General features: G+C 33.7%; 1 protein-coding gene across 1 annotated transcript; it reads right to left on the reverse strand.

The window, feature by feature from the left end:
• Positions 1 to 960: 960 nt before the first annotated feature.
• On the reverse strand, positions 961 to 20,214 carry LOC115880751 (staphylococcal nuclease domain-containing protein 1). Its single transcript, XM_030898035.1, has 18 exons — positions 20,086 to 20,214; positions 19,661 to 19,788; positions 19,298 to 19,437; positions 18,894 to 19,057; positions 18,669 to 18,839; positions 18,428 to 18,602; positions 15,375 to 15,515; positions 15,113 to 15,316; positions 14,895 to 15,054; positions 14,662 to 14,839; positions 14,427 to 14,565; positions 13,968 to 14,233; positions 12,728 to 12,826; positions 12,426 to 12,662; positions 9,318 to 9,489; positions 9,067 to 9,254; positions 4,208 to 4,316; positions 961 to 1,727 (listed from the first exon to the last, which is right to left on the reverse strand). Coding segments are annotated over exons 1-18 (2,730 nt in total). The 5' UTR covers positions 20,143 to 20,214; the 3' UTR covers positions 961 to 1,725.
• Between the last annotated feature and the right edge of the window lie 2,071 nt (positions 20,215 to 22,285).

The raw sequence follows: 22,285 nt of genomic DNA on the forward strand, positions 1-22,285 counted from the left end.
CATAAAAGTAGGGTAAAATATAAACAAAAAGTGTGGCCAGCCGTAGCTCCAGCGATACTGTGTCGATCTGCGGAGCGGAAGGTACTGGGTTCGATCCCCAGCCAGTATGGTCGCTTTATTTATTTAAATAAAAATATTTATTTATCTAAATAGAGCGACCAACGAGCCGCCACCACCTCAAGGAAGGCATTGGCAAACCACCTTGAGTATATTTGCCTTGTACAGCCTCTCAAATAGTGCCGTTCGGATTCGGCGATAAACTGTAGGTCCCGTGTACATGCGAGAGGTAGCCGACGCTCTATATAGAGTATGTAAGAAGAAGAAGAAAATATAAACAGATACCGTGAAATGGGGTGACTTTGCCTCTTGAGGTGACTTTGCCAAATTCCGTCCGAAAATATGTTAGACGTAGCTGTAGCCACTACTTGAAAAGAACGCGTTGTGTTATCGGTAAATTATGGGTGGAGGCGCCCCACGTCTCGGAACGTCGCTAAACGCTTGCCGTCAGTTGCGATGTAGCATTTACAGTGCTGTGAAGCCAGATCTGTTTTTAAAGCCTATTTTGTACGTTTCAAACTTCTACGTGGCTGCAATAGCTAACCACGTTATATTGAGGTAAGTATTATGCAGAAGTTCGTTATAATATTGAGAGTGATGAAGCATATTTTACGTAATTATGCTTTTAAATGGGGTGGCTTTGGTCTATCAATAAGAATAAGGAAGAGGGCAAAGACACCCCATATAAGCAACTAACTTTACCCATCCAGTTTTTTACTTTTTTTATATATATATTTGTTTAATAAACAAAAAAGCGTATTATTGTTGTGTTGTCCTTATTACCACTTATAGCATAGACCATGCGCATTTGAGAAAATACAACAATTTTTGAAATAAACACGATTTAAAGTTCAGAATTGGGCAAAGTCACCCCACTTCACGTTAGTAAAAACAAACACAATATTGCAAGTAATCAAATTTATTTGAAAACAGAGCCTCTCCCTACAATATAGCAGACATACCCTCTCACAAAATAAAATAAATATATGGAATATTCCCATAGTTGTATAAAAACTGTATATTGTATACACTCACTGATCTGCTGTATATATAAATAAACTCCAATCTTTTTGTTTGATAATCATGTATACATAGTATCTCTATATTCATTAAAAATAAAACCAGTAAGATAATACATCCATATAAATGATTTATAAACAAAGATGGTTTATCACTGTTCTTTGTTCAAAAATATTTTTAAAGGCTAACATTACGTAAAAAAAATTAAAGTAGTTAAAATATGCAGATACAATAATTGATGACAGATGAAAATTTTTAGAACTATATATTTATATTCTATTATTTTGTCAACTTGTAAAAAGGAAGTCCGAATACCTGATTTATTATTATTATTAAATTTATGATAATTTTATTTAACTAAAAATTTCATTATTTTAATGTCTTTCAGAAATGTTTTTTAAAAAGTAAATTTCTGAGATTACCAAAATTAATTTAAACTGAACATGACAGATGAGATCTACATTTTAAATGAACAGAAATATTATACCAGTCCTTTCAAAGTTGAACCATTAAACGATAACATACCAAATCTGACTTAAAGTACAAATATATGTGTTTAAATTTATTACATAAACTAAATTTTGTATTTTAGTAACATAGGTTCTTGCTCTGCTGACTTAATTAAATCTGGTCCCAAACCGATTAGCGTTCTGTAACAAAATATGAAATTCTTTAGTGACACTATAAATTAATAAAAAAATGTAGTTCTGTGAAAAAGTTTACAAAAAAATTAGAAGAAGAATAATACAGAATGAATTATGATGTACAGGGTGTCCCATTTTCGTATGTTTTATGGGATTTCTCGTTTATGAGGAGAAATACAAAGATGCGGATTTCACATCATTCATCACTGTGCTGCTTTTTTGTGAAAGATACTACACACAACACAAATTTGTTGAAATTCAGAGCGAGTTTTAAAATGAGTTTGAAAATTGACATAGAACTCAGTGGCGTAACTAGTTTTTAGCTGGAAGCTGTCGTTCTTGAAATATGACCCAAACTTATGTTTTTTAAATGAGATGCCGTGTACATTATTTTTTATTTAATTAGCCCTGTTATGAGCTTTTTAAATAAGATAAAAATGGATTATTTCTCTCTCTCTCTCTCTCTCTTTTTCTCAGCTAAGATTTCGACAGAAGATGACAGAAGAAAAGCAGATGACGTCCCATACCAATCTATTTATTTTACTAAAAAAAGTTAATATTTTTGAAGTTAACTATGGATGGGTTTAACTATAAATCCGTCATACGTCATCTCTTGTTGTTTTTAAACAGTTTTATTGGTTTATTTCAAAAATGACAGATCATATTTCAATTTTATTGGTTTGACAGTTGGTTGGATAAACGAAAAACGGACGCCGATGCGTATGAACTCGCCTTTAGATTTTTGAGGCTTGTCAAAGTCTTGCCGAATTATAGGTTATAATTTTGTGTCAACTTATGTCAAATACCCTGGAATACCCCAAGGATACTATAGAGATAAGGATAGTTCGATTCCTATCTTCCCGCACTGTCAGTTTTTTTACGTCATCTAGAAACCGAGTTGAAGTTGGCGCTAAAGATTTTAGACAGTGACAGTTATTTTTGCGTTTAACGGACGAGCGCACAGTGCGGTGGAAGATAAATTTAGCGGGACAAAACCGCTTGGTTAGAAATAAGCCAAAAATGTGTACTGATAAGAATAAATAGTAGACATTCCAATTGATATAAAAATGCATGAATATTCTTTGTATTTCGATAGATTTTTATCAACCAAATTTGGTCGTTTTCTGTTCAGCAAGGCAGAGATCATACGAAAACAAAATATTTACAAGAGCTTATACATTTTATTCCAAAGCCAAATTATGTTGAAGATTGCCAAAGGTATGTACTTTTCTACTGTATGTATATTGTTAAAATAAAACTCGCTGCCCAGGCAGAAAGTCTTATACACCAATGAAGTTACCATCAATAAAGTTTGTATATCATCTCGTCGTAGATAAGTGCATCTCGTATATGGTACAAGGATCGTACTAAACATATACTAAAAACTGGAGTAGCTGTAAAATATCGACATCACACGATAGGTAAATAATGGATTTTAGTACTGCAGAAAAATAATGTCAAAAGGTACTGGTTTAAAAAAATTAATATTAAAATTAATTAATCAAACTTTAAGGTATAAAATTTGGTAAGTGTTATTATTAATAAAATAGTTTGTTTTATTTATTCCTGTGGAATATTACAAATTTGTATTTGTACATAAGTTATATTGATAAATATAATAATAAACAGGGGCGGATACAGGAATTTATTTTAGGGGGGGCCCAAACAAAAAATAATGTAGAATATGCTTTTTAGGTCGCCATTTTTAACCCAAAAGCATAATATTTAACCCAATTTATGGATTTTAGGGGGGGGCCGGGCCCCATGGGCCCCCCCTCTGTTTCCGCCACTGATAATAAATGCGGAAAGTTTCTTAAGTAAGAAATAGTTCTTTTTTATACTTTTTTGGTATGTGGTGCTTTGTTCTTGTTTGCTTTGTATTGACACGTACCATTTTTTTTAAATAAAATAACTCGACTACATCGTTTTATACAGTTTTTTTCACAATATTTTGAAGTAATCACTTATCAGTCAAATTTTAGATAGATTAAATTCCTGCTATGCGTTCCTATTGTACCAACTTATTTCTTTGTAAAATAAAATAAACTACTTTGGAATTAAAATGACAGACACATCTATCACTGTCAAGGATCTTGTCGTTGGACTAGCTATAGACGAAAATATAAGGACGAAGATTTAAATCGTAGTTTAGTTTCGCTCGTTTTAGTTCGTGACAGGTTCCAGCGAATTTTTCGCAGCGATTAGTTCTATGCTAGCAGAGACCCAGTACGGGAACGCAGCTGACTTAGCTGACCACTATGCAAAAATCGTTCCCAGTGGCCGATGAAACTTATTTTAGTTTAGTTTCGCTCGCAGTGGCCGCCTGCCTTTTATGTTAAAACTGCATCTTCCTACCTTTACTCCTAACCGAGAAACCCTGTAAAACACACGAAAATGGGACCCCCTATACAACCAATTTGGCATGAAAAAATAAACTATCGACAATCAATACATATAAGATGTACAAAACTCAAAAAAAAACTTACAAACTCCAAGTCCAAATTCTTTGGCGTCATCCTCCGTGATGTCACCATATTCCCAAATGTTCAAATGACCCTTTTTAGCCTCATCTTGGGCAGTCCTGTAGCTTTCAAGCTAAAATTAAATAAAATCAGAACATTATTTGCAACATCCATAAAATCAAATCTCTGAAATATATCAGTGAATCTTTCTTTTATAAGCCAAGATAAGAACTACATTTCACAAAACTGGAAACAATATGTATATTATTGTAACATAGGCTTGGTATATTCTAAAACTAATAATTTGTAAAAATTCTAAAAAAAGTAAAAATGTAAATACTTTGAGAGAAGAAAAAAAAAAGTATGTAACTTGTATCATAATCAAGCTAACCAAACTTTTTAGATGAGTTCAACTACGGTAGCGGTAGTTTTACGCACTAGTTTTGCTAGTGGGGGCATAACTGGGGCTATCTGGGATGTAACAAATATTTTTTAAAGGTACATAATTATAATTTTATAATAATAATAAGTACTAGTTGTTTAAAAAAAGTATACCATTAATATTTATCAAATTATATTTTATCATCTCATAGATAGAATCTGCCTAAGTATTTAAATTTGTGATTATGTAATGGGCACTTTGTTTATTCACTTGTTTTGTCAAACTGCCTGAATCTATTTTTGCTTTTGAGCAAATCGTGCGAGGAAGCTGGGAAGCTATAAAATGTTCCGGGGGAGTTGTATTGAATAATATTGCACCCAACAACCACGCAATTACGCCCTCCTTCTCCTTTACATGGCAACATTTTCTAGGCGATTTTATAAACATTTGAAATTATCACAACACAACGCGATGCCTAGTTTGGATTCTTTTTCATTTAATTTTTACTATCCGAGACAGCATTACATCACACAAAGTTCGTACCCAACAAGTTTATAGTTTCAATTAACTGGCACTAGTAAAAAACACAATACTTAAATATTATGACATAACCACGATTTCAATACTATTTCAATGCGATCAACATAAACGGTAACTGGGAGGGAAGCAGGCGGACAGTTCTGATTTTTGCCGTACCGAGCGCTGCTATCGGAATTTTAAAACAGCGGTTGAAATGCACCAAGTCTATATAAAAAGTTATTAAATATACAAATCAACGATGATTAAAATAGTTGGCTATACTGATTTTGCTCGTTTAGGCGAGCAATAAATCGGTGGTTTTATCGCAAAAGGTCCTATGTCGAAATCTTATTGCGATATTATTGTAACACAAAAATCGTGTTTTGGCCAAAATTTCGAATGCCATAAAAATCATATAGTCCCATTTGGCTTAAAAAACCAAACCATATCATATAATTTTAATGGATCATAGAACTTATTGCCATATTACATATATGTAACAAGAAAAATGCCAAAATTTCGACATAGCACCTTTTGCCATAAAACCACCGAAACATAAGAAATTTGAATATTTATCAGTTGTTACCACTAGCGTCAAATCGAACCAAATATTTAATAATATAATTAAATTTTTGACGATATTTAAATTCGTGTTCCATAATAATATGAGACCAATCAAAACGAGGTGAGAAATAGATTTAATCAGGAGTTTTCTAATTTAATTATTGAATAAGTCAAAAAAGTGTATTAAAAATATAGGTTAGGTTACATGCTCGTAATAAATTTTGATCATTAAGTAAGCCATTGTTGATCGATCGGTATAAATTAATATTAATATATTGTAATCGCAAAACATTTTCCGATGCACGTACGTCATCAATCATATCGACATTGACACTAAAGTCTATAAACCTGACTAAATGAAATTTGGGCAAATGTTTAAATTTGTTGTATAGCACAAACAGTTACTAACAAACGGTTCTTTTAAGAACTAAATTTTCGAGTTTTTGTATTGCATTTCTTGAAATTGTGTTGAAAATATGCCGAAGCATTTAAACAGTTGAAGCAAAGAGCATGTAGCTTCCCTGATAAACTATTTTGAACGAGAACGTGACAATAAAGGTCCTTTACCACCCTTGACTGCAGCCAGAGTAGTAAGTTTGATTGATAAGCACATTACACCACTTTCAAAGTTATTTCTACGTTAGTTTTTATTAAATTCTGTGATTATTATACTTGTTTTCACCTAAAACTTCCCAATATGGCGGACTTCAGTATGGGAGGCTTAAAAAACGAAAATCTCTAGACTGGAATCGTTCAAATTGATAATCTGTGGTAAATCTAATTGAACTCTGACACTTGGCTGAGTGACGTTTACGGTTCCTTTTTCTAAATATTTTCATTATTTTTTGAGTTTTTATTCACAAATTCTATTTGATTTTGTTCTTTTATTTAACCTGCAGTACTAATTATATACTTATAAATAATCTTGTCACCGATCAAGAACTGAGGAATAGGCTGGAAGATATTCAAAAAATGTGTAAAACGCTTAAAAACGTATTAGAAAACAGTGACTCGTCCACAAATTCATGAAAATAAATTAGTCCAGATGTTTGTAAAAAGGTCTCTAATTATTTTGAGAAGTTTCCTCGTATCAGTAATTTTCAGGTTTGTAAGATGTATATGATAATAAATAGATGAAAACGTATATTAATTTCAGGAAACAGCGCGGGCATTACAGATTGTTGTAAATTAGTTTTAAAATATAAAGAAGGTTTAAAACAGGTTTAAAAGTTGAGCTAGTAGAGAAGACCTGAATAAGGTAATGTTGGTAATGGGACCAAAGATCAAATAACACTTGAAATATATAATATGTACAATTGTAAGTAGTTTTTATGAATCTGTTTGATATCTATTGCATTGTTTTTCTATTTCTTGAAATATATTTTTTTTACTTTACAGGATACACAAACAATAATAAAAAATACAGTTACTCACTAAAAGCACTTAAGGTTTGTAATAGATGTAGATGTAGTTTGAATATCAAACACCAAACCAAACCAAAAATTATGTTTTATTTTACTGGTATTCCTCACATTTGAAAGGAAAGTCATTTCATAAATAAGCAAAAGGATATTGTATAGTACACTCTATATTAATAATTCTTTTTTATCCTATACTTGTTAGTTGACGCATCACTAGGTATAAAATTTAGTACTGATTCCAAACCTATAGTTGTGGTTGTGACATATTCTGATGTGTTTCTGGCAATTTAAAATAAGTTAATATTTAAACAAACATTTCTGGCTTTCCTGACAGGAGTGTGAACACAAATTTAATAAAGGTATAATGTGGATAATGTTCTGATTATTACAGTTTGCATGGATGACTGTTTTTGTATGTTGTTATTTTTAATAAAGTATATTTAATGAGTTTTTTAGTAATTTTCGTAACTAGGTCGGCCATATTGAGGAACTTTTAAAAGAATTGTACTATAGTTTGTGCATTAATAGCACCCTCTTACTTATTATTACCACTTATGGCGTTCTAAGATGTACATCAATAAATAAATAAATAACCCATAATAACGCTTAGAATAATCTTCATAATGGACTAGTTTTTGCCAATATGTAATAAATAAAATAAGGTATAAAACAAATAAATCAATTAATTACTAAAATATTAGTTATTAAATTAAAAATATAACGTAAAAATCTTTAAAAAATGATAAAATAAATATATTGTTTGTCACTCTTAAATTAAGATTCATCTCAAAAATCCATCACAATCTGGCAGCGCTGTCTCCATCGCTTATCACTCAAAGTTGATCACGTGTATCGATCGGAAATTGTTTTGCGGTTACCATAAAATATATTTACAATACCTTTGAATAAGAAGACTAAGGAAGGAGCATAATGCTATCCATGTATTCATGCATGGTGGGCGGAAAAAGCACCATAAAAGCTCTCTAGGGTGGGGATCCTTGACAGTTCTGTTTGACGATTCATTTGACACATTTGAATTTGATTTGAAATTTTGTGGATTTGTCAGTCTTTATTGAGCTTATTTTATGTTATTTATTATATATTCTACTACTGATAGTTATATAAAGGTAGTAAATCTAGATGGAAATTGTGGCAGAACTTAAATTAACAGTGACACTATCGCGATTTATCGAAAAAGACTCTAAAATAGTTGGTTGTGTAGCGTGCGGTAGATCTCGGCAAAAATTAAGTGAAATAATGGAAAAACTTTTCGTTAGTAAGTGACTATATAATATACATACGTGTAGTAAACCGATCATTTATGAAATTCGCTTAAATTAACTAAATTATATATTTTTCTTGCATTTTAGCTTTTATTTATTACTTGTCAAAGATTAGATGTCAAAGAAATTAGATACGTTAAATTGACTTACCTGCTTCAGTAGCGTATCGGATGTTTGTGTTAATAATAAATACTTATTATAATTTATCTATTTTTATTAGAATTATATATTTTTATAACAATTTTAATAACTACCAACATTTATTCACAACGTAAAATAAAACAACAAATTATTGAGTCTACCCTACATCATAGTTTTACATTTTTTAAATAAAATTAGAACGACACTGATAAACCGGAATTTAAGTCGGCCATATTTGAGGCCCATCGCGGTGTACCTAAGATTTTTGATATGCTCCTTCCTTAGTCTTCTTATTCAAAGTACCGTATGATCGAGAAAAAACGGCGTCCAGTTGGCTTGGAAATGAAGATCGATGACATTTCCCATTATAATTTCACATATAAAATGACAGCGATCTTCATTTCATAGCCATCGCTGACGCCGATTTTATTCGATCATACGGTACAATGCATTTTATATGTAAAATTATATGGAAAATGTCATCGATCGTCATTTCCAAGCCAACTGGACGCCGTTTTTTTTTTCGATCATACGGTATAATAATGCCTATACCTAAACTAATTTACAACTTACCAATTTATTTTGTCTCCTCTTAACATTCTCGACCAAAAGCAAGCCTTCCGCAATGAGACCTTTGAAAATGTCCTGACTACCAGAAGTGTCCTTGTGCAAAGAGGCAGCCGCGGGAGCACCCTGCGTTCGGAATTCAACATTCAGATACACCTTACCCACGCTGGTATCTTCTCGCAAATATTTCAATGCTACATATTTAAAAATATTCTTATTTAGGTTCAAGTGTCTTTGAAAGCGAGTGCGTTACTCACCGATCGCTTTGAATTCCTCATCTTTCGGTAGAATGACGTAAGGCATGACGTATTCGGTCGCAAAAGGCTTTTCATTGGAATATGCCGCTGGTAAACTAGCCAGTCTCGTTGTGCTAAGGGTCTCACGGTTTCCGTAATCGATGTACAGTACTTGCGTTTTACCAGCCTGAATCTATTGTACAAAAAAAACAAATTAGAAATAATTTATACAGATTTGGTCATCGTTGAAGCGTTGTCTGGATTTTAACGTGTAAACCTTGATTTTCATGCATCCATTATCCGTTGATACGACGGCTCTCTGGTCATAGCATATTCGCGCCACTTTTCATCCGTAAATTCAACCCGTCAACGGAGAAAGATCGTACAATAAAGGACGTTTTGGCACTTTTTTGACAAATTTAATCTAACCTTAATAAAAATATAATAGTACAAGACGTCGGGAAAACGAGAGTTTTAAGAAAACTAATTCTTTAATATATCTTTTGCTATGCTCTCCTGACCAAAGTGCGGGCCGTCTGGCTGCCGGTAGACTACTGCGGTTCACTACTGCGCATCACATCTGTACAGGGTATCCCATTTTCGTGTGTTTTATGGGATTTCTAGTTTATGAATAAAGATATGATGCGATTTTCACATTACGTTGCTACTTTTTTATAAAACTAAATATGTTACACATATGTGTGTCCTAGACTCCTTAGTTCCCAAAATACAGGGCGAATTTGTGATGCGCAGTAGGGAACAGATGTTGAATACAGATATGATGTACAGTAGTGAACGCAACACCAGCCAGATGGTCCGCACTCTGTTCAGGAAAGCACAACAAAAGATATATTAAAGGCTTTCTTAAAATTCTCTCTCGAAAACGTTGCTAGCTCTTAGACTATAAGTAAAACAGCGAAATCGTTATGGAAATGAAAATATAAAATGACACCAATCACAGCAAATCGCACATCCGATGAACGGAGGCATGAAAATGCAATAAATATAAAAACTGGATAATTTTCTAACCAATCAAAGTCTATAAATTCAACCAATAAAATTAATATTGTATCATCGTATCGTCGGATATCGGATGCATGAAAATCAAGCTTAAGACAGTGATGAGACAGCTTAATAAAAGATCAAATATATTAAAAAGAGAAAAAAGTTGGGTTGATACATTTCTTTTACGCGGTATTGCCGGATTTTGCATCAAAATTTCAAACCGCCCAAGTAAGCGTTTATGAAAAATGTTGCATCTAGGGTTGGATCTTTAATTTCCACAATTAATTACTCATTTTACTAGAGCTGTAATCATTAAACTTCAGTCTCAAAACTACGTTGTGTCACTGGCGAAACTACAAAAACAAACGACAGTTGTTAGTTTAGTAACTAAAGTTAATATTGAAAGCTCTTGATACTGAATGAACTTAATACAAATTTTATTGGTTCTATGGCATCAAGGCGTGTAGCCTGTGACACTGTGTAGTTTTAGAAGGAAGAGCTTTACAATTTAAAATACGTTTACTAGCACTATTTATGAACTAATCTGATCAAACCAATAAATATTTAGTTGTATGGTACTTGTAAAGATTGACTACAGATATTTTATTTCAAGTTTTTAAGCAAATGTCTTAACAGAATTAAGCATTTTTAAATAGCTTAGATATAATATTATCTTCATTTATTATGCTATTTCACGTAGGAACCGGCAACACTGTATGTCGCTTTTTATTATATCTCTTTCTCTGTTAACTGGTCGTATATATTTATATATTTATCTCTGTCGTATGCATTAAAATACAAACCACAGAAATAAAGTGACACGGTCGTATAGTATGTTCATAAAAGTCTTCCTAAAGTTGTTAAAGCCGCTACTATCGGGAAGAGAAGGCTTAACTATTTAAGTGTGACGTCATATAAATTAGGTAATAGATAAATCTTTTTCTAGATATATACAGGACGTAAATTTCTGACTGCAGTGAAATTCTTATGAATGGTATTTAACAACATAGTAAGAGCGCCTAACTGTCTTCTACTTATTACAGTTGGGGTTTGGAACCTTTGGCGTTACACAACAAAATAAAACACTAAATCACCACAATACACTAAAACACTTTTACTTTTACACTGGACGCACGTTTCGCTAACCATGTTAGCATCATCAGCAAATAATTAAGACCGAGACTTTGAGTCTATTTGAGTGTATTTGAGTGTCTTTGAGTATATTGTGGTGATTTAGTGATTTATTTTATTGTCTTTTGCTTCCTTTTCCAAACAAGTATTTTTTTACCGCCGTAGTTATTTAATTATATTTTTAAGTATATTTTAAAAAACCTTGTAATATTCTCCGTTTTATTTTCCTCTGAATATGCAATGTACTAAAGTATACTCCTCTTTTTAAAGTAATGTTTATAGACTACTATTTTTCTTTATAACATCAAAATCATTTCCAGAAGAAGAGTAAAGTTGCGAGCTATTAACTGGAAATAACTGTTATCATAATTTGTTAGTAGTTTATTGTGATTCTAGTGTGTAATATCAGATTGTCACACTGAGTTAAATTCAAACAATCTTGAAAAATAGGTACTGCATACTATTCCAGTTAAAATAATTAAAAAGTTCATGCCCAGGTTTTCCATGCCCAGGTCGTTAAAATTAACTTTATTTCAGTTTTCTTTCCATAAGTTGTATCTATGACGTATAATTTACACTTGGCGAAATTTTTGACCCAGGAAGAGGAAGTTTTCATTAAAATAGTAAAACACCTCGGTATACAAAATATGTACTGACAGAGGTTCACATTAATTTCATTATAATTCTACTCATGACACAATGTGTTTCTACATTTATAGTTTGTATTAAATCAATGTTAAAATAAAGAATTAAAGCGAGATGAACACAATAACAATTTTGAGTTTCTACAGGAAAAAATATCCAAAACTAACAAAGAAGGGGTTTGATAAACAAAATGGTTGCAAGACAGTTGGTAAAATAATATTTCACTAACTGCTTAGTATTTTTATTCAATGGTGTAATTAGATGATAATATCGACCAGTTAGAATTTATGAGAGATGAGTTTTTTTAAGATATAATCTCAAAAAACACATATAAAAGAAAACTATTACCTTTTCAACTTTGACTCGGTACCATTCGTTGTCCACCGAATACTGAGCAGCGCAAATATCTCCCCGTTTAGGTGTATAAGCTCCAGGAAGAGGCGGGTTGGCTTCAAACTCCTGTCGCAATTTCGAGAGCAGCGATTCCGCTTTAGGACCTTCGGCCACCTTTTGCACAAAGAACGACCCTTCCGGAGTTATTTCTGTTACAATAACTTCTTCGTAATTGGCCGATCGTTCGACGTTCTATAATAAAACAAATCCATAGATTGAGAAAAGGTACTTACTAATGTAACGAGTAGAGTACTTACAGGGCGTTCTTCTTCCACTTTCTCCTTCGGTTCTTCTTCTACGTAGTTCTTCCATATTTTCAGTTTTTGAGATTTGGCACCATCTTCAGCTTGTTTCAACTAAACAGATTATTTTTTTCAGTTAAGAAACTCAGAAACTTAACATTATATTAACTTAAGTTAAAAATGATATATCTATTCATAAATCTAAATATTAGTTTAACTATTAGTTGGTAGGTGGACCAACTCAGATCCATCTGGAAGAATCCACGGACCTCTCTCCGGTACCAGTACGCGATTTTGTATAATATACACGATAACAGTGCAGACTCCGCCCAAGAGTATTTTAAGGAGGGCTATTGGTTGCTGGTAATCATACAGCGTTCCAGTGTTCATAGTGATAATCTACACGGCTACAGTGCAGACTGCACAAATGAACGAGCATACATGATTGCAGTGTTCGCAGCGAAATATATATACGGTAGTCCTACAACTTTTTTTAAAAAAAAGTTAATACAAAATTCATTCATCAGTTTTTATTACCAAAAAGTAGTTTTGAAAAAATCGTAATATTACACAAACTAGTGCTGTTTAGCGTGCGATACATTTTCATTGATGTTTTGTATTAACTTGTGAGTTCTCTTGGTTGTTTTTCCTTCAATTTTTGAAGGTCTTCGGCTCTGAATCCGTTTTCTGCCACATTTAAAATCAGACCGAACTTGTTGTACACCAATCATTTTTCCCTTTCTGTTTTCTTTAATATTTGTAATAAAAAGTTTTTCTAAATGACCAGTTGTTTTTATCTGCTGTAGGGACTTTTTGCTTGCCTCTCGGTGTTGAACAGCTTTCCTTGCCGGAGCAGAGGTGAGAGATTCTCGCCCCCTCTCTTGCTTTTGGTGGAGATGTGCCAGGCTGTTCCTTGGTTCCTTTACTCTCCTCTTTTTCAAGGAGCGTTTTCACTTCCTCTAGAGCAAATCTTTAATGAAGTAGTCGAGGGTATCTCCATAGTTCTATTCCGCGAAGACCTACTCTCAGCAGATCGTCTAGCCCGCTATTTTTAGTTAAATTAAAATTAAAGGTTAGACTGATATAGTTCCGGCAGAACTGGAATCTGATGTAGGACCTGACTGTAGTAAAACACAGGATGTACCAATCTCTATTAGTCGGTGCTTTAAAGTATCATCTAAAGACAGACGCGAAATCACAAAATACAGACTAAATCAAGAACACATCCAAAAATAAAAAAGGGAATCTAGTTTACCTGCGAAGCATAGGATGATTTTTCTCCTGAAAAATGAACGGATGCCAAACCAGCTCTGACCAGCTCGACTGACATATTCAAATTGTCGACCCACAACCAACCAATGAAGTTTCCGGCTTTATCGTGTGTATCCACTTGAATCGACACTTCCCTCTGCAAACATCTCTCTTTCGTAAATTGAAGAGCTTCGTCGCCATACTCTTCTCCTGGGGAAGCGGGTAGATTACCAGTGGCGGGGCGGCTAGCTCTTGGACAATTGATACCCCCTAAAACAGGTTAAGTTATCGTTTTTTTTAGATATACCCATATTTTTCGACCCCAGAAACACTCAGTTTCGGCGTTTTTTTGCAAAAAAAAGAATTTTAAAATTTATATGTTTTCCTCAAGATTTTCAGGAAATTTTTTTTGGTTGGGTTGGTTAGGTCAGTTGGTTGCATTTAATGGTTTATAATTACTTACCAAGTAAAAATGTACACAGACTGTTTGATTTTGGAATATATATCCTAAATCTTGACCCACTGGCTACAAATTCCACTATACCGTCAATCCTCTGAGCTCGTTGAAATGAAGCTAGCTCCAATTTAGCTCTAGCACCATCCTAGAAATTTAAACATTTTATTTAGTTACATTAAATTTAGAAGATAAGTATATTAATAAATTCAAATAATATTCTTAAACAATAAAAAAAACTAACAATTTCAGTAACTCTCAAAGGAGCCCCATCTTTCTTTGAATGAACACCAAGTTGTGATTTCTCTGCTTTTGTTTCTGCTTTTAGTAATTCGTCGTAGCGAGAACTTCTCTGATCATCATCCTGTCTGTATCTTACAACTGTTGCAAGACCTTTCGAAACCAAAGCTTCTGCGACATTCCTAATAAAAATAAAATAATTAAAAGCCGAAGGTATAAGAATCCTTTATGACTTACTTTCCACTGATAGTTACGGTGGCACATTCTTTTCTAGGAAAATTATCTCTAGCTTCTTGAATGTAATCAACAACAACGTGAACTTTCTTTCCAATGACTTTTTTCCTAAGGTACTCTCTAGCTTCAAACATCCAGGGAATATCATACAATGGCCTAAAACCTATGACAAACAGGTTAATAAGATTATGTTTGTAAATAGATCATTATGCTATTTATACCTTTCGGCCTGGGTGGTAATTTTCCATCTTCATCGGGTCCAGCCTTACCAGGTTCCCTTGGAGGCCTAATACTGGCCAAGAACACTTTCTTGACTTCGCCATTAGCAAGTTTCAATTGCAAAGCATCACCATTAACCACCTCAATGACGGTTGCTGTGAACTCCTTCTCTTTACCAGATATTTGCGGTGCTTTTGCTTGGTAATCTTAAAAGTTCAAATACGTGTGTTAATTTACAAGAAAAACTCTATTCATGGGCCCTACCTTTCCAAATGCGTTTTTGTTCATTTTTAGCTTTTAGTTCAGCTGCTCTCAACTTCTGAATATCTGCTGAAGGTAATGAGGCCAAAGACCAATCTACACACTTAGCAAATCCTTCACGAAGCAATATCTCTGCGATGTTGCCTAGAAAATATAAAAAATTATACCATATAGAACATATTAAATTATATAAAAATAAAGGGTGTCAAAAAAATAGTGTATCTAACTTCGGTGGGTGATTCTACAAATAAAAATAAAACAAAAAGTTCCTCTGAACTAGAGGTGTGTAGTTCGTGAACGAACTAGTTCAAATGAACTATTCCGACCCCGGAATGAAAGGAACTAGTTCCTGGTTTCTCAAAGAACTAGTTCCTCAGGACCTATCGGGATCGAGACTGTGACCGATATAGAATACAGAATATGTGACGGCGACGGATCGGCTAGCGCGTGTAGCCCGATGGTAGGCAGGAGTGGGGAGTGCCAGCTGTACGTTATCGGATCCGGACCTAGAGGAACTAAACTTCTAAACTAAATAAGACTAGTTTACGTACGAACAGATCGGGCCAGCGCGATCGATGCTAGGCAGGAGTTGGGAGTGCCAGCCGTATGCCGTATGTTATCGGATCCGGACCTAAAGGAACTAGAGGAACTAAATAAAAGACTAGTTTACGTATGGATCAGCCAGCGCGATTGATGCTAGGCAGGCGTGGGGAGTGCCAGCCGTATGTTATCGGATCCGGACATACAGGAACTATTAAAAGACTAGTTCACGGGAATCTATTCAGTCGGCAGATCCGAGATATAATACAAGGCGACGACGATGGATTCGGCCTTGTCTATTGCCACAGCCGGCGCGGCGTAATTACCACAGAAAATTGTCGTGGATACTGTTTTTGATTTTTAGTTTGTTTTTTAAATATTTTATGGGAATGTTTCACTTTAGGTCCCTAAAATTAAGAAATATCTTATAAAACGAAGTAGATATTCTGAATTTTTAGACAAAAACAAAAAGCTTGAAGTCAGGAAAAATGCAATTTTTCGTAAAATATTTGTAATATTTGCTCCAATTGATTTGTGATATAGTTTTTTAAATTCTGATTTGAGTTTTTTTTATTTTTTTTTTATCTGCAATAAAACTTCCTATATGTTTTTAAAATACACAATTACACGTCTCGTTATATCTCCGTACATTATAAAAATTATACAGATCATACTATGAATAGTTCTGGTTCTGACTGACAACGAAACGCATTAGCAAGCAAGGGGGATGTCAATGTTAGTCGGGAACTATTGTGAACTAAAAACCTAGTTCAAGGAACTATTCCTCTGGAGGTACTAGAACTAAGGAACTAGTTCCTCCCAAGGAACTAGAATTCCCACCTCTACTCTGAACATCTACCCTAAAATGCTCCCCGAAGAAATTACAGCCCTGGAAAGGTTAAATAAAAATAATATATTTTGTTTATTTTTAAGAACGTTGGTAAACCGTTTTTCTTGAAATTTGGTACGAGTAAGAGATGTAACTTCTTCGGGAAGCATTTTAAGGCGTCTGTTCATAGGAACCTTTTGTTTTATTTTTAGCTCAACTTTCGTTTAGCTGAAATCTGTTATATAAAAAATGACTTATATTATATATGCGTTCTAGAAGGCGTTAGGAGTACAAATATACAAAAGTTTTCCTGCGGAAATGCGTCATTTTCATTTTTCGAACTTTAGTATAGCCGAAATCTATTACATCAAAACTAGTCTTCGGGGTGTGTTTTAGACATTTTTCTAAACATAAAAACACAAAAAAGTGTCTGCGGAAATGTTTTATTTTTATTTTACATAAAAAAATGCTTTGACTTTAGAATAGCCGAAATCAGTTACATGAAAAATGAACTTATATTTGTTTTATACGAGCCTTTACAAGCAAAGAAATATTTACAAAAAAATTCCTGCGGAAATGTGTCAATGTCATTTTGTGCACTTTGTTTTTCATACATTTTTCAGTTTAGAAGCTTACGGTACCCGGGAGCGAATAGGGGTGCTGGGTGGGGTAAAACATCTTTTGGAGGAATAACAATTCTTGTAGAATAGATAATATAGGTTCTTGTAAACTATAAGTACCTCGGAATGTTGCACTTATTCTTGTTTTTTTATTAAAGCTTTGCGTAAATAGGGCTGATTCAAAACAAAAAATCATTGGATCATGCAGTTTTCTTATATATTTTAATAATTAACTGTGATTTTGCAAAAAATATTAATTGGTTAGCATTTGGATTGCTTTGGTTAGCTTTTCTTTGTGGAGGGTGTTAAGCTGTGGTTTTTATATTTTAATAATTAACAATTTTGCAAAAATATTATTAGATTGGTTAGGATTTGGGTTGCTTTGGTTAGCTTTTCTTTGTGGAGGGTGTTAAGCTGTGGTTTTTATATTTTAATAATTAACTGTGATTTTATAAAAATATTATTAGATTGGTTAGCATTTTAGACACTTTTAAATAATTTTTTTTGGTTCAAAAGTGATTCATCCAAGGATTTTTTTCTTTTAAACTGTTCTATAAGCATAGGACAATGCCAAAAAAAATGCTAAATTCGTGGGTACTTATACTTTACAAGACCCGATAATATGATAAGGAACAAATGGAAAATGAAAATCAAGCATTTCCGCAGGAAATTTTTTATTTTCCTGAGTTTGTAAATGTTTCTAAAAGGCAAAAATATATTTATTTTTTATATAACTGATTTCAGCTATTCTAAAGTCTAATAAATTTCCTTAGAAAACGAAAACAGCTTATTTCCGCAGGAACATTTTTGTGTTTATATGTTCAGAAAAATACTAAAAACGCAAAATGCATTTTTTTATAGCAGATTTCAGTTATTCTAAAGTGCGAAATCTGGAAATTACGCATTTCCGCAGGAAAATTTGTATTTTCCGTGGTTCACAGTAGCTTTTTAAAGACAATTTTTTTTTCTAATAACTGATTAAACGAAAGTTGACCCTTATTTTTATCTGTAGAATCACCCACGAAAGTTAGATACAGTATTTTTTTGACGCCCTGTATAAACCATACCTTTTGGATGCACGACGCTGCCAATTAAATTGTTTGCATTATTAACAGAATATAGAAAAACTTCAACTTCTCTTTGCAAAAGACGTACTTCGACAAAATACTTTGCTTCTTCAGCATATTGAACTTTTTGGGTAGGATCAGGTCTGCCCTGGTCATCAAGTTTAAATCCATTGCACTATTATTTATACGTATAAATATGTTAAAAAATTTTATCTCACTCAATCTATCAAGATATACTTACTCGAATGCCAGCAATCATCAGGGTAACATAATAGAAATCTGGTAAAAGAAAAGCGCGAACGGTAGACCCATCGCGGACATGTTCGATAACAGCTTTAATAGGTTTTCCATCACTTTTATCAACAAAAGCTCTCAAATTATCAACCGACCACTTAATATCTCGAACATGCTCCTGTAAAAAAGTATATTAACTATGCTTCAATTAATAGAAACTAAAAGTCTATACCGATGAAGGGTTGCTACTCCATTTTCCTTTCCCAGCAGCTTTTGCAGCATCTTCAAGTTCCCACAATCTTGAAAGTTCGGGAGTAGGTCTAACTCCTTCCCTTCTAACCGTTACCAAACCTTCAGATACTAAAGATTCCGTAATATTCTCTGCAGTATTGATGTCTACAAAAAAAAATATTTACAAATAAGTTTCATACAAAATACCATATGATAAAATTGCATCAGCGATGGCTATAAAATGAAGATTGCTGTGATTTTATATGTAAATTTATGTATATGGAAAATGTCATCGATCGTCATTTCCCAGCCAAATGGACGCCGGTTTTTTTTGTGATCATAGGGTATTATACTATTAATTATATGTATCACTGTATAGGTATAAATATGATATTGATTCCTGACCTTTTCCTAAATATATAACGCCATATTCTCTTCCTGAATTTTGAGGTTTTTCTGATGTAAAGAGTACTTCTTCACCAATTAATTTTTTTCTCAGAAATTCCCTGGCCTCCCAAGCCCAAGGCTCATCTTTCGTTTCGCCACTGAAATAAACAAAACCTACATCAAGCTGCATAAACAAACAGAATAATATAACTGTTTATGTTTAAAAGAGAAATTTACCATCTTAATTCTCGATTTATCTTACTGATAACTATTTTGATACAAGATTATTTGGTATGTAGAAAATAAATCAGGAATTTATCAGCGTAGCATGGGAATTTTATAGCACTTTCTAAGTAGATACTATTTAACATAAAAACTTACGATGTGTCATTTGGTCCCCCAGGTCGTCGTGCCAATTTCGGAGCAGTTACACCAGAAAAAGCGATTTGTTTTTCTGGAGGAGGTGCCCCGGAAAGTCCTCTAATAATAACAGAATCGCCGGAGACAATCTGAAACAATCACACCACATGTAAATATGCTGCCCTAGTTTTAAGGTTAGAATTAATATTTTTGGAAATCTGCTATTTTTATAACATGATAAAAAACAAACACTGTTTCTCTTATAACAAAAGTTCGTATAGTTATAACACAGTAATTTTATTTAAAAAAATGTTTTCCTTATGGTGCCAACACGGCACTCACGTTTGTATCCGGGCCTGTTATTAGAATGAATTTGAAAGAAAAACGCTAAATGGTACATTGAGCGAAACTTCAGTAAATAATAGAATAATTCTGAAACCGCATACCTGTTTAACGATTCCTCTTTTCGGTGCAGGGGCAGGAGTTTGCTGCGGGGTCGTCATCGTTGGTCCATCAACTTCCAAATTGTCAGATATTTTCAATGAGGGTGCTCTTGGCTGTCAAATGACGTGACATCTATGCCTGTCTAATTAGAAAAAGAAAATCATATGATTTCTGTTAAGAGTAAAGAAGAAAGATAGTGTGCACGTTAGATGTTGTGGCGGTCACGTGACTTTCTAGTGAAAGTGAAAATAAGAAAGTAATAGATTGTGGATTATTTATGAAGAAATATATTTTCTATATTCTGTTTGTTAACTTTAATGCTGAAGGTAATGTTATTTTAATTAGGTAAGATGATAATATACTAGGAAGACCTTTTAAAAGTTATTTAATAAGTTTAATTAGTTTATAGGCAACTAGTTAAACACGGTAGCAATATAAAGACTTTATGGGGACAAATGGGGATGGAGATAAGGAAACCTGGAAACTGATTTTTTTATGGATATATCTGGATATATGTTTTTAAATCACATAGTCATAAAACTAACTTAAGTCAATGCTCAGTGCCTTAGTATACCCAGTGTTCTGAAAAATTTATAATAACTAAAAATTATTTAAATTAATAAATTACAAGTAGGGAATGTTGGTTTCACAGAGTGGCCAAATAAAACACAGAGGACAATAATTAATCAATATATTTGTAGGTAGTATGAATAAAATAAAATGAAAACGTGCTTTTAAACGAAACAAAAACTGACTCAAAATCAGAGATACTTATCTATAACTCTCAATAATTTTTATTTCTCAAAACTTCTACCTTTCCTTGTACTATGCTTTTACTTCTCTCAATATTTCTATATCGCTCAAAATACTACGTTCGTAGAAAAAATATGACTACCTCAAACAGCGGGTGCTTCCCCCGCTTCCCTAAATTTTTTAAAGATAAAAAAATAAATAGTTAAACGTTAATAATACTGTTATTTTATAACTTCTTCTTCTTAAAGTGCCTTCTCCATTCAGTGAAGATCGGCAACAACCATGGCAAATTCCTCTCTATTTTTCGCTCTTCTCAGCAAGGTATGTGAGTCCAGGCCTGTCCAATCTCTGATGTTCTTCAGCCAGGAGCACTGCCGTCGTCCGGGTCCGCGCTTTCCCTCAATTTTACCCTCGATGATGAGCTGAAGGAATTCATACTTGCTATGTCTCATGATATGGCCTAAATAGGCTGCTTTCCTCTTTTTTATTATGTAGTGGAGTTCTCGGTCCTTGTTCATTTGGTTTAGAACTCGTTCATTCGAGACACGATCAGTCCATGATATTCTCAGCATTCTGCAATATACCCATATCTCAAATGCTTCCAACTTATTCATTGCGCTTACTTTGAGTGTCCACGACTCAGCCCCGTAGAGAAGTGTGGAAAGTACGTAGCACTTGACGAAGTTGTTTTTTATATGGATGTTGAGACGTCTATCGCACAGTAGGTTCCGCAATTTTAGGAAGTTTGATCTAGCCATCTCAATTCGAGCTCTGATCTCAATGTCTGGGTTTAGGTCTTCACTAATCCAACTGCCCAAATATCTAAACTTTGAGACTCTTGCTATTGGTGTCCCACCTACGACTACCTCCGTTGCCTGTCCGCTTGCATCTCTATTTATCACCATGACTTTTGTTTTGTTTGTATTTATCCTGAGACCCATTGAGTCGCCCACCAAGGACAGTCTATCAAGAAGTCTTTGCAGGCCCTCAGTGGTGTCTGCAATAACGACGGTATCATCAGCATATCTCATGTTGTTAATCAGCCTGCCATTCACTTTTATGCCGTCTTCTGATCCCTCAAGCGCATTTCGAAATATTAGTTCGGAGTACATATTGAAGAGCATAGGGCTCAATACGCATCCTTGCCTAACTCCACACTTGATAGGTATTGCTGTTGTTTCAGTGTCCTGTAGTTTTACTGTAGCTACTTGTTGTTCGTATAGCTTTTGGATAATTTTCAGGTCTTGAGTATCCAGGCCTCTTCTTTCAAGGATGCTCAGCAATTCCCTGTGGTTGACGCAGTCGAATGCCTTCGTGTAGTCTATGAAGCATAGGTGTACCTCCTTTCGTTGATCTCTGCACTTCTGCAAAAGTACCGATAGCGCAAACAGGGCTTCTCTCGTCCCCAGTCCTCGCGAAATCCCATTTGCTGTTCACTTATGTCTAGCT

This window comes from Sitophilus oryzae, unplaced genomic scaffold, assembly GCF_002938485.1.
Source record: "Sitophilus oryzae breed Bouriz unplaced genomic scaffold, Soryzae_2.0 scaffold_1084_pilon_pilon, whole genome shotgun sequence".
In the NCBI taxonomy this organism is placed as follows: domain Eukaryota; kingdom Metazoa; phylum Arthropoda; class Insecta; order Coleoptera; family Curculionidae; genus Sitophilus; species Sitophilus oryzae.

Bases quoted from the DNA above. Each gene is read 5' to 3' on its own strand.
- LOC115880751 (XM_030898035.1), bottom strand. From the start codon at position 20,142: ATGACGACCCCGCAGCAAACTCCTGCCCCTGCACCGAAAAGAGGAATC. The intron at 19,789-20,085 runs GTATGCGGTTTC...TGATTGTTTCAG, and splicing joins AAAGAGGAATCGTTAAACAG to ATTGTCTCCGGCGATTCTGT. The intron at 15,055-15,112 runs GTATAAATAGCA...TGTTTGTCATAG, and splicing joins ATTACCACCCAGGCCGAAAG to GTTTTAGGCCATTGTATGAT.